Source organism: Lissotriton helveticus, chromosome 5_1, assembly GCF_964261635.1.
Source record: "Lissotriton helveticus chromosome 5_1, aLisHel1.1, whole genome shotgun sequence".
In the NCBI taxonomy this organism is placed as follows: domain Eukaryota; kingdom Metazoa; phylum Chordata; class Amphibia; order Caudata; family Salamandridae; genus Lissotriton; species Lissotriton helveticus.
This window is the reverse complement of record NC_136065.1, coordinates 1,741,251,914-1,741,269,416: the sequence shown is the minus strand read 5'-3', so window position 1 is coordinate 1,741,269,416 and position 17,503 is coordinate 1,741,251,914. Positions and strand designations below refer to the sequence as shown.

The 17,503-nt window shown below is 42.9% G+C and overlaps 1 protein-coding gene across 1 annotated transcript in view; it reads left to right on the top strand.

Moving 5' to 3' along the window:
* Positions 1-17,503, top strand: part of SMARCD2 (SWI/SNF related BAF chromatin remodeling complex subunit D2) — a 756,802-nt gene that overhangs the window by 152,999 nt on the left and 586,300 nt on the right. The window contains exon 2 of the mRNA XM_078645026.1: positions 2,781-2,968. Coding sequence (XP_078501152.1) covers positions 2,781-2,968 — 188 coding nt within the window. The remainder of the gene's footprint in view (positions 1-2,780; positions 2,969-17,503) is intronic.

Below are 17,503 nucleotides of genomic sequence, written 5' to 3'. Positions count from 1 at the left end.
TACTCATCTGCATAATAGTAGTCGGGCATGGCGTCAATATCACACACTGTACTTGTAGGCAGACAGTGAATCAGATATCTACAGGTCTGACAGGTATGTTCCATACAAAGAGGACTTCTCATTCAGACTGCTTTATTCTGCAGTTAGCTATTTAGATTATGTACCTAAAGTCTCATGAAGTAACACTAGATCACTGGTACACCACCGCTAAGGGTTTCAAAATGTTAATCTCCAAGTTAGCCAGGTAGCTTTTCAAAGGTTTGTGACCCCCTGGTGTATTCTCTTTTTCTATTTAATAACTAGAACTCTTTTGGATTAAGAAGTATCGCTCTTTGCAGAACTACTGAATAGGATTGCATCAAACAGCTACATGCCAAATGCACACGATCTCCTAACGTCCACACTTCATGCACTGCTGTGTGGCTCAAGCTCTTCAAGCTGCTGAGTCAGCAGCTTTCTTCTAACACACAAAAGGGAATTGTGGGCATGCTTGTAACTAGTCCAGCCACTGACAGTCTCTCGGGGTAGCATTCCAGCCCATCTCAGATTAGACACTATAATATCCAAATCAGCCTTGTTCTGCTCCAATAGGAACAGCCCAATGCAAACTGACATGCCAGGCACTCTCTAAAACAGAACATAATAATAATAATCCACATTTGTAAAGCGCACAAGCACCCGTAAGGGTCTCTAGGCGCTGGGGGCCATTGGGAAGATTAAGCAAGCTATTGCCCAGAGTCACATGGTGCTGGGCTAATCTGCCGCCCGTGCTGGGGATCGAACTGTAATCCCCAGATTCCGGAGTCAGTCGCCCTAGCCGCGGCGCCACACCTCTTCCTTAAACAATCCAAGACCGATTTTGTTCTCTTCAGTCGGGTTTAGCATGGTTCCTGTGGCACAGTGAGGATACCCTTGGCCACTTAGGGCGATACATCATAAACACAACAGTTGATGGGATCTGTGCTTGTAAACCACTAGTAATCGCTCAGGGACGCATTCCAACCCATGTTTTTCAGCAACTGCAGATTAGACCCAGCTATTTGCAAATCATCAGCCTTAGTTTTGCTCCAGAAGGAAAAGTCCAGCCTAAACTACCAAGCCAGGTCCTCTCTGAAAAGGAACACATGCAATCCAAAACCAGTTTTGACCTGTTGCTGCAATTTTGATGCGAGTTTGCTTCTGTGAATTGAGGGTATGATGAAAAAAGACTAACCTCGCTTGGCATGTAATGGCAGAACACTATTGAAAGGGATTACTAAATTTAATTACTTTTTAGGCTAATGTAATTGTGATACCTCAGACTCATGCAAGTAGCTTATTCGTGGTTTACACATCCCCATAAATGTAACTTGTATGTTTTATTTAATGATAAAGTGAATGTGTAGGATTAGTCAAATCCATCTGGTCAAAACCTCATCAATGCTGGATTTAGTTGAGTTGGGCAGTCATATGTACACCGCCCCTTCTCTATAATAGCAAACCTCTGGCGCTTCAGCTCCTTAGGCATGTCAAAGTAAAGCCCGGCTGGGCGCAGGGTCATATCCTATTCCCTCCTTTCAATTTGAATTAAAAACATAAGTTGATTTCTAGTAAGGGTTATGTCAGTGGAGTATACAGATTATCTAATTTCATCTGCAATATTTTAAGAATTTAGAAGCTTGTGCTGTGTTAAAACTTAAAAGGTTTGATAATGCATAAAACCATCATTAGCTACCAATGAAACTATGAATCCAGTTTAAAGTGTTGGTCATTGTCCTGGTACTAAATCTTTGAACAAGAAAAATTAAATCAGTAAGTCCTCGTTGAGTTGTCTTCATGGTACAGCTCAGCTTCATCTGGTGGTTGTTCCAATGTTTAGTAGTGTGGGATCTGGACAAAGGGCACACCTCAGAGTAAGGAGACATTATCTTCATGGTTGTTCTGGTACTCCCATAAATTGTGGAAAACAAACACTCTAGTTGTGCCATAGATTTTTATGCTGCAGTAAATTTGGGTCTTGCGGGATCCAGACTGGTCTTTGCCGGCAATATGTTCAAGTGCTGTGCTTTGATCACCAGAGGTAGACATGTAACCATTGTCAGTGAATTCGCCTTACAGCCTCTTCTAAAAAAGGCTATAAATTCCCCAAATTCTCAAAATTCGTAATTTGTATTCTTTCCAGATAGAGCAAAAGCGAAAAATGGTTTAATTCACATTTCCAACACACTACTTCAGTGTATGCACTCCATAAGCAGTCTACAGAAGTATGTTTAAGACTGTAGTAATGCTCATAGAAATGTATGATGTGTAGATTTTCATACATTTTTTGGGTGATCGTTTTGAAGCTATTATTAACCGGAGAGAGAGCATTTAAGGTAAGTAGATTTTTCATTTGTAAATAAATCAGCCATTCAGTCACACCCGTATTTATTGACTCTCACATTCTTTACAGATGATTTCAGTACCGTGGACTTGAATCATGCTCTTGGTACTGCATTAGAATTCATGTGCAGTAGTTTATTTTGTAATCCCACTTCAGTCGTCTTGGCCAGATTTCAGAAAAGGGTTTTGCACTTTTATTTGCAAGATCTGGAGTAGACTATAATTTACCTAGGGCATAAACCGTCACAGACAATGTATTTATTGTTGTATGTTTTTAGGAACATGTATGTTGCTATTTAGGCTTAGAGTATTGTTTTTGTTTTAAATGTATCTTTAGTCCTATTCCTGGTACTCTAACCAATTACTTTGCTAACCTTACCCAGTAAACTCAGTTTCTGTTTCCGTTTTGTGGCCTGTAGCGTCTGGGAATGGGTCCAGGAGGTCGCATGCCCATGCCAGGAATGCAAGTTGGACCTCCTCCTGGATCTGCCTACGGAGTTGGTTCTCCCATGAGACCCGGAATGCCGCAGATGATGATGGATCCTTTTAGAAAGCGACTTGCAATGCCACAACAAGGCCAACAGCCACTGCCAGGCCAACGACGCAGGTACAGATTACTTGTTTTGTTACTTCCTCAAATATGTGCAATGACCTGTATTATTAGAACTGTGATCCAAATATGGCAATTCAGCATTAGTGCATCACAGCTAGAACCCATTGTTGTATTTGACATAGCTAAGATATGCAAGTTGTGCTTGCTTGTAATTAAATATCCATATAATTGTAATAACTTTTCGGTGAAACAAATATCTTCCCCCATGAGTTATTCTTAAAGAATCTGCACTCTAGGAGGTTTTCCCTCCTTTGTGAAGATGCCTGAATGCTTTAAAAAAGGTATGTACTAGACAGATTGAGACAGTGCATTATACTGGGTTTTAGGTCGTATCTGGGCAGCGGATGCGTTGATCTGCTAGGCATGCTGTATTGAGGTAGGCACTTGAAGCTCCGCCCTCAGTTTTCATTGGTTTGTGTCATTGGCAAAAGTGGCTGTTCATTGTTCAAAAGGCTCAGTAGTCCTTCCTTAGTACCGCCTTGTCTCATTTTGTAACCCCCCATGAAGACACCCCCTGTTACGTGTGTTGTTGCTCGGTAGGCTTTAATTACAGCCTCCGAGCACAATTTTCTCAAATAGCTTTTTCCTGCCTACAACGCCTAACTCTTTTTTAGGTCGAGCCTAGCAGCAGTGCACATGCGCTGCTCCCCCTGCGAGATAGCTGTTGTAGAGTATGGGAGAGAAGCCGCGCCCACTCAGCTCCCATATTTTTCATTGGCTTGTGTCATTGTCTTTGGTAAATGCTGCCTTTGGATTCGTTAACAGGCTTGTTAGTTCCTCCTTAGTATAGCCTTGTCTTCATTTGTAACCTCCCACGGCGACTGGCCCTTTTACTTTGGTTTTTACACGCGACCTGTTATTTAGTCTGTAAGCACTGATTACTTTTTGCCGGACATGCGATGCTTCAGTTGAAACCGCTTGTGTGTTTTTAAGCAGTCCGGGTGCCCCCATAACACGAGCGCCTGCTTTCAATCACTTTAACCCGGCATTATCTCGTGTCTGTTTCAGCTGCCCCCCCCCAAGTAAAATGGATTTAGAAACGATTAGCGCATAAGTTGTGAATTCCAGGTAGCACATAATCCTGTGCTAATGGGCTGAAGCGGACAACAGCACATCTGTGTTACATTTCTTCTGCACCAAGCCACCTGACGGGTTGTTTTCAAAAGGCTGTTTTATTAACAACAACACCTCCACCAATACCACCACAACCAATCCCACCACCAGCGCCACCACCACCAATACCACCACCCATACCACCACCACTACCACCGCCCCTACCACCTCCAATACCACCACCACCACCAGTCCAATACCAATACCACAGCCAATATCCCCACCACCAATACCACCACCACTAGTACCAACACCACCACCAATAACCCCACCACCACAATACCTGTACCACCACCACCACCAATACCTCCACTGCCACCACAACCACCAATGCCTCCACCACAATACCAAAACCACCAAAACCACAAACACCAGTACCACCACCATCAACACCAATACCACCACCCATACCACCACCACTACCACCACCACGGACACCACCAGCACCAGTCCAATACCAATACCACAGCCAATACCACCACCACCAATACCACAGCCAATATCGCCACCACAAATACCACCACCACTAGTACCAACACCACCATCAATACCACCACCACCAGAACCACCACCACAATACCTGTACCACCACCACCACCAATACCTCCACTGCCAATGCCACCACAACCACCAATGCCTCCACCACAATACCACAACCACCAAAACCACAAACACCAGTACCACCACCACCACCACCAATACCATGACCACCACCAATACCAATGCCACCACCAATACCACCACCACCACTAATACCACCAATTCCACCACCAACACTGTCACCATCAGTTCCACCGCCAACACCACCACAAATACCACCACCACCAATACCAGTACCACCACCAATACCACCACCACCAAAGCCACCAATACCACCACCTCAGCGCCTCTCGCTCACTAGTAATAGCAGGGGCACTGTACGAGCTCGGAGCTGCAGCTGAGACCATCCCTCCGTCCCTCCATGCCTGCCATAAAGCACAGTCCACCCTGCACCAGAAGGTGAAGCCAGGATCCTAGTACAGCTGGAGTGTTTTTTTATTAGGCCAAAGATAGCAATGACATTACGCAATGCCACACTGCACACTCAAATCTCAGATCGGGCAGAAAATAGCCCCCCCTCCCGCGCTTCCTCCTGAGCCATGACTGTGTAATCACAGAGCGAAAGGTGTTGGAGAACTTTGTTAGTGTTTATAGCTTGGATCATATGTAACTCTCACTTCACACTTTTTGTTGTTGCAGAGATTCTGCACATACACAGACTTATGCAGAGGATTATGGGACCTCGGTGTATAGGGGTTAAGCCTTTCTACTGCCTTAGTGCCCACAAGCCCAGGACCGACGAGCTATAGGGTCTCACTCACTCTCCGACTCACAAATAGAGAAACCAATGATTATAATACCAAAAAAGGGGGGGGGGTTAGAGGAATATGCTAGGTCCACCCACCTGTTCTAGTTATAGACATACAAAATCCTAAATCTCGGATAGAGAACCTATCTGTAGAGATAGATTTTCCCTCAGTGTGAGGTAGAAAATCTGTCAAAAAAACTAAAAAGGAAAAATGTCCTTTCTTGAGTCCCCTCACTCGCCGGGGTTTCCCCACAGTGACATGCTTCATCATAGTGGCCATCCCAACCCGCTGCGGGTTGAGGCGTGCTACGACTTGCGAGATACGTAGGAGCACTGTTGTGAGGAACTATGTGTGGTGCAGTGGTGTATGTGGAGTGGAGTGACTTTAAAAATATTTAACTACTGGGCGAAATAACTTTATTAGGCTCCTAGTTGATATATTAAAAACGGGGTGGGTCTATAGATTGCCTGGTTTCAATGAGTCAGAGGCCCCTAGTAGAGGTCAACATGTTTCGAGCTTCCCCAATGCTCTTCTTCAGAATGACACATAGGTCCATGTGACACCCTCCCCTTGGCCTAGTGCATAGACAAACCGGTTTCAATGACAATCAAAAAGGGGCTAAATAAATAAAAAAAAAAAAAAAAAATATATATATATATATATATATATATATATATATATATATATATATATATATAATATCCGAAATCCCCCACACTCACTCCGGCGGGGAAGGACAAGCCACACCGATTGTTCAGGTTGGTCAAATCTCTATTCCAATGGCAACAAAAAAGACGCATTTCAGCTGTCAAGCGGGCTTGGTCACGTGACCTCTTCCTGAATCCAGAAAGTTAAATCAGTTTAAGAATTTTGCACGTTGCAGCGTTGTCATGTCAAAAGTTACATTTTTGAACTTAAATTAAATAAATTCATAAACAGTTCATGCATTGTTTATATGACGTGAAAATAAGCAGTTTTAAATAAATCAATTAAAAAATGTACAATTGTGATAACACTGCGTGCGTACTTTGTTGAGTCATTTGAGGTAGGGTATATAGCATGTGATTCTGTTGGGAAGCCGTTTTAGTGTGTTGTGGTCAATCTAAAGAGTAGAAAGACTACAATGGTTCCCAATTAGGATTAACCCTGGGCGTCCGATTCGGCTACGCCCACGGAGTAGGCGTAGTGTTGCCTTCTACGCATTTTGCGTTGACAGCGTAGCCGGCAACACTACGCCCACTCCGTGTGCGTAGCCGAGTCGGCCGCCACCCGCCTCCCTCCCGCCCTCCCCAGATACATTATTTAAGCAACTACCCTGAATAAAACAATTTTAAAGCACTTACCTTGTCCGGGGCTCGTCCGGGGCTCCCTCTTTGAATAGCGTCCTTTCCTGGAAACAAATGCGCATGCGCGGTCGCCCGCGCATGCGCATTTCTCGGGAGAAATGCGCGGCCGCCCGCGCATGCGCATTGGTATCCAGGAAAGGACGCTATTCAAAGAGGGAGCCCCGGACGAGCCCCGGACAAGGTAAGTGCTTTAAAATTGTTTTATTCAGGGTAGTTGCTTAAATAATGTATGTAGGGGAGAGCGGGAGGGAGGTGCGTAGTGGGGCTACGCGGAGTGCGGGAGTGGGCGTAGCTTCTCGCCCATTCCGCGTAGCTCCGCGGAGCCCCACTACGCCCACTATGCCCAGGGTTAATTAGGATGAGTAGTGCAGACAAGTATATAGGCTGTAGTGCTGGTATAGTACCTGTTTGTGAGTTAGTCTTGTCCTAGTCGCTACGTTTCCTTTCATAATTAGAATTAAACGGTCGTACTCATTGGTGTGATAGTTTACTAACTTTTGAGCATTGGTAATGTTCAAAGTGTGTGGGAACATTGTGATTAGTGAGGGTGTAGTACCCTTTACCACTGTACTATGATGCGGTAATATCATGCCTCTAACTGCAAAGTGCAGGACTATAATTAGTCAACATATTGTGTTGCTCGTGCTCTTAGCAGTACTTGTGACTATTCTTTACTCCGGTGATGTCACAGGTGATCTATCAAGCTGAATAGAGACATGAAACACAATATATGTTAGCATCTGTGCTGAATGATTGACATACATTTTAATAACGGCACACTGCATTACATTAATTTCTCTTCACATCAATATGACAGTAATCATAAATAGTACCTCCTACTAATTTCACACAGTGTCATATTCATGATTGGTGGGGAAAATGGGTTGTGCATTTCATAACCAGAAAATTAGAAAATAACACAGTCGAGAGTGTACAAAAGTGAGGGGAAGGTTTAAAAACTATATCCCTGAGGATAAACTGGATTTGTGTTCTACCGGGCCTGGTTAAAATCAGCAAATGGTTACTTATAAATGTGAGTGCATTTCATCATCATTTTTCATCCCTGCAGGGAACATGCTGCCTGCTTGTAAAATGAAGTGAGGTTCTAGTCTTCGTAAAGTCTGATTACGATTGCCACCTCGGGATGCTTGCTAACTGTGTCTAGTGCAAAGAATCTAGCGAGTGAACGGGCTTCTCAAAAATGTCGAGCAGTGCTGTAGCTGAGATCTAAGTTCGTAATCACTCTCCAATGTTCCAGGATGCGCTTTTTGATGGAAAATGTGGTAGATCCTCTATACCATTTGTGGCATGGATCCGTGATCACATGATCGGTGTTACAATTGATAAGTCTGGGGAGTTTCCATGTTTTGCCAGTTTTTTCTAGTTTCACTTCCTTTGTGTTTTCACCCTTGGCTGCAAGCTTTACACTTCCTAGATCTGATAAAACCCAATGCTTTGATCTAGCCAGGTAGTTTTTCTTTGTTTTGGGTGACTACTAACTAGAAGGTCTTTGATTGATAGATTCTTCCTATAGGAAAGTGACGGTGTAATGCCAACCTCTGATTTGAGGAGTGATTCTTGTGTTAGGACATCCCATCTCTTTTTCAAGGTCGGTTTAAGTGTATCCACATGTGTGTTAAAAGTTGTGATAAACTTTATTGGTGTTTTGTCAAGGTTGTTTGTCTCTTTCTATTATCTGTCCTGAATAGTGCCTCTGTTCTGTCTACTTTATCTGCCTTTGTTACCCTTTTCCTTAACATTTTGGTGGAGTATCCTCTCTCTTTAAATCTCCTGATCTTGTCTGTCTTTATTCGAGTGTAGGACACCTCAGAGCTGCATTTACGCTTCACTCTGAGTAACTCCCCATATGGAATACTCCATCTGAAACTGGGTGGATGGCAGCTAACGGCGTGGCGAATACTATTACCAGCTGTCTTTTTCCTGTATAGATCGGTGGATAAATTACCTTCCTTAACTGTGAGCTTTAGTACCAGGAAATCAATGATCTGCTGACTGTGTTGCATTGTGAAATTCAAATTCATACTGTTGCTATTGAGTTTGGTTAAGAACAACAAAAGATCACATTCACCACCCTCCCACACATAGAAAATATTGTCAATGTAACGCAGCCAGATATTCACGTTCTTAGTCCAAGGTTCTAGCTCTTCACTCCAGAGCACCTCCTATATATATATGTATTTATATTTTAGTCAGTTAGATCCAAAAGATTACACACACTATGGAATGCAATGCGTTTCAAAAGGGCATCATTGTCGTTAATAAAAAAGAGGGATGCCATGCAATTCAGCATAGCGAATGAACATTTATGTCCCTCATAATCTAACCCCCTCCCTTCATTGTTGAGTTTGTAACCCAAAAAGAGAACCACCAAATAGGTGATATGAGACTTAGCAAAATTACATTTGTGCCCTACGTCTGTAAATGACAATATGATGCAGTCGACACGCACCAGATGCGGTATCAATTCGTCATCAGTCAAATAAATGTCATTGTCGTAAGAGAAAGCATCACAATCAATGTTGTGTAAAAGGGACACAACCCGCACAGCAAACGCACCAGGGCTATTCTTATAGCCTGTGGTCAATTATGTAAATATTTTCTGATTGCCGACCGCAGTAAATGCAGTCCAGTCACGGCTCTCAGGAGCCAAATTGTGACTGTAAAATCCATTGGAACTGTCCAGAGTGGTTTTATACTTTTTTGGGACAATATTGTTTATTAACGCAGAGCTGCGGGTGTTCTGTACGGCAAACGTACGAACATGACTGTTTAAATTTCTATAATCCAAAACTATGCGATATGAACCGCCTGGTTTCAATATCGGAAAGAGAAGATTACTCATTGATGAAACACAGGGTTCAATGACATCCTGATATTCCAACTGGGCCAAAATGTCACTAACGGACTCTATTGCCTCGTGTTTGATCGGATATTGTGCCTGAGACTGTGGCATTGATCGTATGGGGATCTCATGTGCCAGTGAATCTTTATCCCAGCCCACCTGAATGCAATACACAGCCGGCGCAAGGGCTAAAGCTCATTCCGATGCATAAGCATAATACTGGGAAGTATTCACCTCAGGAAGAATCTAAAACAAATGGAGGAGGCCAATCCGCCTCCGCCAACAAAATGTCGTAGGACGAGGTAAGGTTATCCCAAAAGATACCCTTAATTGTACGTTGTATATCACCTTCAATTTGGAGGACTACCTCATAAAGTCAATCAGGGGGTGCAACTCTTGTATCAGCTGTTTCCACAATAATGAATGTGTCAGTTGCACTCGCCTCATACAAGGACAGAGAACCTCCCATACTATGGTAACTTCCGCCGCGCTGTCGAGGAGTATCACAGCCCACCTTGAGTCGAGGAGGAGGGTTCTCACCGTCTGAGGCATACTTCGCTGTTAAAGCAGCAACTTCTTTCTTTTGAAACGGGGCACGAAATGGCAAGTGTCCCTCTGGTTTGGCCTGTACATCAAACTGCGTGGCGGATCACGTCTTTGTTGTGTGGTCACGCCTTGTCTATGATCTTGACGCTCCGCTCCACCGGACTGCTGATCCGATGAGTCCTGCAAGGAACGAGGAGACCGAGGATCAGCAACCTGAAACCTCTCTGCTGTCTTAAGCTTAGAGCGGTCACGCAAATCATACCTACTCTCGGAAGCATCAGGTGTTGGTAAACCAGCACGCTAACCTTGCTTCAGTTGTGTTGTTGTTTATTCTTGTTCCAATTCATTTTAGGAAAGAATGGACACCCTTCCTTTTCTGGAGGGGGTTTATTCTGTGGCTAAGTAAAAGGTTTATTCCCCAAATTATTATGTCCTAATGCTTTATACTCCTTAGCAATAATCTTAGGCAATTTGCATTGATTATCAACATCTGCTACAGCCTCAAGGCACTGACTCACTTGAAAACGAACTGCTTCTCCTTTTATATTGGCTAGTATCATATTAGAGACCATAGGGAATACCCCAAACCAGTCTCATCCCTAAATCCAGGGCGGCATTCCCCCAGTGTTCCTTCTGAACCTTCCTAAGAACTGTCGGAAGCACTGTCATGAAGTGGGTGCCAAAGCATATGGAATACAGCGCCGCAAACACCTTCCCCCAGGTGGTGCAATCAGCTAAATTGGGAATAAGACCTTTTGTTAATTTCATTGTAAGGATCCTGTGTTTATCCAAAGTAGTATTGGGAAATACAGCTTTGAGTTGCTCAAATCGCTCGGCTAACCAGAACGGCAAATCATCTCTATTTTGAGGACGCTTTCCCATCACTGAATTAATCATGATCGGGCTAATTACCAGGTCTCCATGTCCTGGTTGCTGAGGAGGCACTCCAGCCGGAGCCACCTGGATCATGCAGGACATGTGTTTTACCACGCTTCTGTGAATATGAACTAAAGATTCATGTAACTCTTGTAGCTCTGCATGTGTAACACCACGATAATTTTGGTGTGGTGTAAATCCCGCCAAAACGGGCCATGTGGCTCCGCCGACTGATAAAGTCCATAAACGGACAATTGTAACAGGGTGAGGTAGGGCATCATTAAAAAATTGCAGTTTTGACCTGCCTGTGATTGCATATTTTATCACCTGTTTTGTGTTTTAAACTTGTGGTTTTCCCTGCCCATGATTGCTTGCATTTAACGTGTTGAATTGTCGGATTTGCAGTCCAACCTCTGCAGTTTGTCCCTCTCATTCCACGGTGACAAATCTGTTTCCCTCCAAATTTCTCCTTTGCTCTGTGCTAAGACCAGTGTATTAAAACAGTGCACCCCCAGCCACCATTTTGTGTTCACAAGCCAGTGAGGCCAGGCCCCCTGCCCCCCACACCCCCACCCCAGCAACAGGGATATTCTACATCAGAGGGTGCTTCTGTGAGCTGTTTAAACTGTATTTACTGGGGCCTGTGCACTTCGTTTTTTGTCCAGCAGGGGTAGTAAAGTTTTATTCAAACAGTATTGTTAGATTTTGAGTTAGACAAGCCTTTTCCTGCAGAAGTCCAAAGTGTGGATTGAGCCTCTCTGTCTCGTAGGAGATTCTGAACAGGAGAAGCAACTTCCAATTCCCTGGCCAGCAAACCTTGTCTGAGATGCTGGGACCTTATATGGTCTGCTAGTTTTTGGCACATGTGTACAATGATTGGTGGTTGTATCTGGTTTTTCTATTGGGTTAGGGTCAATGTCCTCATTGGTTGGGTATTTGAGGGTTATGATTGGTTTCTGGGTCTGTGATTCAATCATTGTAGGGTTGGGACTAGGGCTAGGGTTAGGATTTCTATTGGAAGTAGGGACTAGGGCTACCTGTACCATTGGCTGCTTGGACTTTGGTTGGGACTACTGGTAGGGCGAAGGCCTTTATTGGACGTAGAGATCAGGGTTTTAGAACTGATTGGGTGCTTGGACTAGGGCTAAGATTGGCAGTAAGGTCCTGGTCTCCTATTGGTTTTAGATTTTAGGGCTAGTGTTGTGATTGGATAGTGTTAGGGCGAGGGTTCCTATTGACTGAAGGGTTCACCTGATTACTAGGGCTACCCGAGGCCAGGGTTAGTGCGTCTCAGCCCGGGCATCGACGCTAAGGGCGGAGAGGACAAGGGTAGTTGCCTGTTTGAGCCTGTTCGGGACTAGGGCCAGAAATACTGCCCTTTTTCTCATTTCTCTTCCTACTGCTAAGACCTTAAAAACGTCCCCTCTTTTATCCCTCCACTATCCTTTTCAATCAAAATTAACGGACTAACATGTTCACTTCTCAAATTCCATATTCAACTATACTAATATACTGCCCAAATAACTGAATAACATATCTACTACTCAAATGACTTCATATTTATACTATACTAATTTTAAACACAAATCCTTTATGGGTTCTGGAGTGGCGTGCTACTCGCCAGAAAAGCGCTTCAACACCCATCAGGGGTAACAAGTGCTATATGAATGCTAATCTTTCTTCCCCTTTGATCCCTCCGCTATCCTTCTCACTCCAAGTAACAGACTAATATCCACCACTGAAATTACCTCATATTTCACCATATTAATTCACCACTAATCCTTTAAAGGCTTCCGGAACAGCGTGCGTCAACAAGCGCTAAATAAATACAAACTTTTGTCCTCCTCTATCCTTCTGCTATCATTTCATATCCAAATAACTGACTAACCTATCCACCACTTAAAATGTACTGGCATGTTTCACTATACTAATTCACCACTAATCCTCTATGGGTCCCGGAGTAGCGTGCTACCCGCCGAAAAAGCGCTTTGACGCCTCGTCAGGGGTAGTAAGCGCTATATAAATGCAATTACAATACAATTACAATACAATACAATACAATTTCCATTCACCGCCGGGAACTTAACCCAAGATTAAAAAGTGAAAAGCGAAAAGCAGCGTTCGCTTCAACCACAAAGATAATGTCTGTCCCCGTAGCCGGGACTCCATGTTGAGTTAAATGACCAGTCAGTGCTGCTCGATTATAAGCAGCGACTGCAATAGCCATCATCTATGAGAGAGGAAAAGAAGGAAAATGGTAGTGCAACACTGGGTTTTAAAGAAGAAAAAAAGAAAACCTTTTCAAATCCAAGCTAGAAAAACCTATAATCTCTAATATAGGAGGTTAATCCCTTGCACCAAGGACATCTCCGGTAATTGGTGAGAGGGTTTTGTGGACAAGCACAAGCGCTACTCAGGGGTCTCCCGAATAAGTACCAGACCAAACGTTGGTGGTGCCATGTTGCAGGGATTCTGCACATACACAGAACTATGCGGATGTTTATGGGACCTTGGTGTATAGGGGTTAAACCTTCCTACTGCCTTAGTGCCCACGACCCAGGACCGAATAGCTATAGTGTCTCACTCGCTCTCCTCCTCACAAATGGAAAAAACAATGATTAGGCACCCCAGAACACAACTTTCTCAGATCTCTCAGGGATTGCGGTAAGAAGACAGACCTTTTCGCTCACACTCTCGTACTTGTCCACAATAAGATCTGACAGAGACACAAAAATAATGTAAAATATTTATTTTAACTAACGTGCTCTAAAATGCAGTATTCGACCCTCCACCAGCCGCAAAATGCATAATATCAATACAGTTAGCATTGCAGCAAGGCCATATATCATAATGGGAGATGTCAGTTTATAAAGACAGTGGATAAAGGATGATAAGGCTTAATCACCCTCCCCTCGGTAAGCAGAAGTATTATTATATAATGTAAGATCTCTGGGCTTTGTCTGCAGACCCCATACCTCAGGCCATAGATCGTATTTCTACATCACAGGTGCAGGTTGCTCTTCTCCCTTCAAAGGTCCCATGTGTGTTACCTAAACATGCATCCCCATAATATCAAAGTACAGGGCTCCAGCAAAAACACCTGCATTGGTATGTTTTGTCTAAATGCTAGGGCCTGACCAGAACAGAATAACAAGAGGCAGTGTTTATCGACCTTGCTCACAATGTTTAGACCAAACTCCAGGAACCGGCAGAGAACGAGCACAGCAGAGAGTTCTCATGTGAAAGGCATAAACAGAGTCTTGCAAAACTAAAGACATGCAGTCTTGTCCGCAAAAGCAGCATCATGGTTACCGGGCTCATGCTAACTTAAAGATGTCGACAATGACTCTAGCGACCACGTGACAGTGTCTGTGTAATTTACAACACTTACACCACTTCTTCATGGCACTATTTATCACTACTTTGAAGATGTTGCAGGCCGGTCTCTTCCTCTGATATTTACAATCTAACAAGCGGCCAGGAAGACCCTTTATTGCAATGCAATAGGTCTTGCATTTGCGAGAGTTTAAGCTATTAGTATTGTGAATGATAGTGCCTATTATTTATGTTTTAAAACCCAAATCATAAATAAAAGACATTGTCATTTACAGTGCCAATAGCTCAAACTCGCGTGAATGCAAGATCTATTACATTGCAAATGATTTTTTTATTTTTATAGCACGCATTTGCAATGCAATAGGTCTCGCATTTGCGAGAGTTTAAGCTATTGGCAGTGTAAATGACGATAGTTTTTATTTATCTGTTTCAAAAACAACACTTAAATAAAAGGCATAGTAATTTACAATGCAATAGCTCAAACCCTCATATTGCATTGCAAATGCTTGTTCTTTTTTATGAACACCCCAATAATGTCTGACAGTTCTGCTTTGCTTCCTTCAACAAATGCCTTTTTTAGTAAATATGGTTGCTGATGCTAAGTAACTGCTGAAGCTAAGAAATGCCTGTTTCGTATTCTAACCCTCTCAGTTCTGGTTTACTAATGTGAGAAAAGTATAATTGTTATAGAATGCGCAGATCTGCTCAGCTGTTAGTGCATGAGCCGTTATGAGGGCATTCGTTGATAAGAAGAGCTCTTTCTAGTTCGGTGGCAGTCAACTCATGTGCAACATCTTCTACTGATCACAAAGGTTTCTGTTTTGTTAATGCAGTACTTTTGAATTTTTTTAGTTAATAATTTGCAAGGTTAAATTGTTAGAACAGATTTTTTACTTAAGATTAATGTTCATTTTCATGTGTTTATTTTAGCTTAAGTAGGCCGCAAAACTAATTTACTGGGCATCTGATCTGGTTGCACAGACAGCAGAAGAAACATGGCTTTTGAAAATTTTGCTAATCGTGCATGATTTCCCTCTCGTTAGAATTTTTTTCCTTTTCAGAAAATAGACATAAAGGTGATCTGTTCTTTGCTGATATTTATTTTTACTGTATAAAATAATGTGCTTAGAAGGAAACCTGCAGGAGATGTTTTAGTTATGTTTCAAACTCCAGGCTGTTGCCGTTGCAGCAACAACTGTTTTGTTTATTCATTTTAATAGTTTATTGTTCAGTGATGTAATGTAATTTCCCCTTGAATAGAGGGTAAAGAGGGCAATTTCATATTGATAATTTGGTTGCTCTTTAGAGTAGCTTGTTTTATGTAACACAATTTCTGAAAAAGCTGATTGGAATTTGTCTGTGTAACTGTATTAGTACAGCTTATAGTGCCACCTCATACTATGCAAGGCGCATGATTCTCCAATTCACTTTTTAGTTTGAGTCTATAGAAGCAGTGCGCATGCGCTACTCGCTCTGCAAGGCATACAGTAATGAAGTATGGAGTGGAAGCTCCGCCCACTCCTCCACCCATCTTTTCCATTGGCTTGTGTCTTTGTCCTTTCTAAATGCTGCCTTCCGATAGGGTTATAGTCTTGTTTGTCCCTCCTTATGATGGCCATGTCGTTGTTTTTATCCTTCCATGGCTACTGGCCCCTTTACTTTGAGCGTTGCATGGTATGTGCTATTTAGATTGTGAGCAATATTTTCTTCCCATGCCTGCCCGCCCCCACTCCTGTTGTTCGTGCCTTCTCGCCATCCTGCCCCATGCCCGCCCACACTCCTGTTTTTAATGCGTAGGTCTCCCGTAAATGCGAGTCCTATTGCATTGCAAAGGCTTGTTTAATCAAGCAATAGTACTTTTTATTTAAAACTAAAATATTATTTCTATATTCATAAACCAGTGAAACAACATCTCAAATCGTTATAAAATTGTGGAACAATATAAATCTACTACATTTTATTTCTTTTAAACTACGAAGTTTGTTAATAAATCATAAAGTCCATGTAAAATCAAAGATGCCCGCTCTAATCCGTGTCTAACACAATGGTTCTAATTATGTTGGCCTTTCTCTATGTTAATAGTTAAACCTGCGAGCTTTCAGCAGTATTTTCTGGCTTCCTGTTTTCCGAGGGTTGTTGTACTTTCATGGTGTCTAGATCTCTTTCTCTGCTTGACCTGTGCTCATGCCGATTTGAACCATGGAGAAGGATGCTTTTCTCAGCCCCAAAGCTATAGCCAACCCTATCACGTCTAAAGGGTTACAGAAATTGCGCTGGTACTGCCAGATGTGCTAGATGCAGTGCAGAGACGAGATGGGTGGCTTAGATAACGCTGGAAAGCGGGGAGCAGTGGGAACCTGTTGTTTTAGACCTACTTTAGAGCTCTAAAGATTCCTATGTGGAACTCGGTATACAATAAAATGGTGTAGGTATCTAATACTCTTTATTATATAGTAGAACTATCCAGTTTCTCGGGTCCATCCATGAAAAACACATACAGTCCAGGGTTTTGCTGTGCATTATGATATTTGTCGTCGCAAAGTTTATAACGGTAATAAACGCATTTCAGGTCCTCCAAAACGAAATCCTGCACTTGGTGAGCTACTCATGCGCAGACACAAAAAACATGAGTGCTCTGTAGTTTGCATTGATGGGAATCTTTGAAGTGAAACTGCTACTACCATTTAAACTTTCGTTTGAAATCTGTATGGATAGTTTACAGTCTTCCATAAATAAAGGAAGTACCCTATGCACACATAAGAAATTAATAATAAGTTATGTAACAATCAGTATACAGTGTACAAAGAAACAAAGCAACAGAATATTTAGGGATCTCCTGTGGGAGAGTAGTCCGATGAAATCCTTTATTGTGTAAGACAGCCAGCCGACACGTGTTTCATCGCTTATGCGAATCTTCAGGGCTAAACGTGGCTGTGTCAAACAGGGAGGTCGCTCTGCCGGTGATACTTCCGACCCAGCAGGGCCCGTGACCTTGGTTGTGTGTGTCAGGGAAATGGAGTCCACACCCTGTGTCAAGGAGTGGGTGTTCCCTTTGAAGAATCCCAGTAGTATGCGTTAGCGACGCGCTGAAGAATCGTGA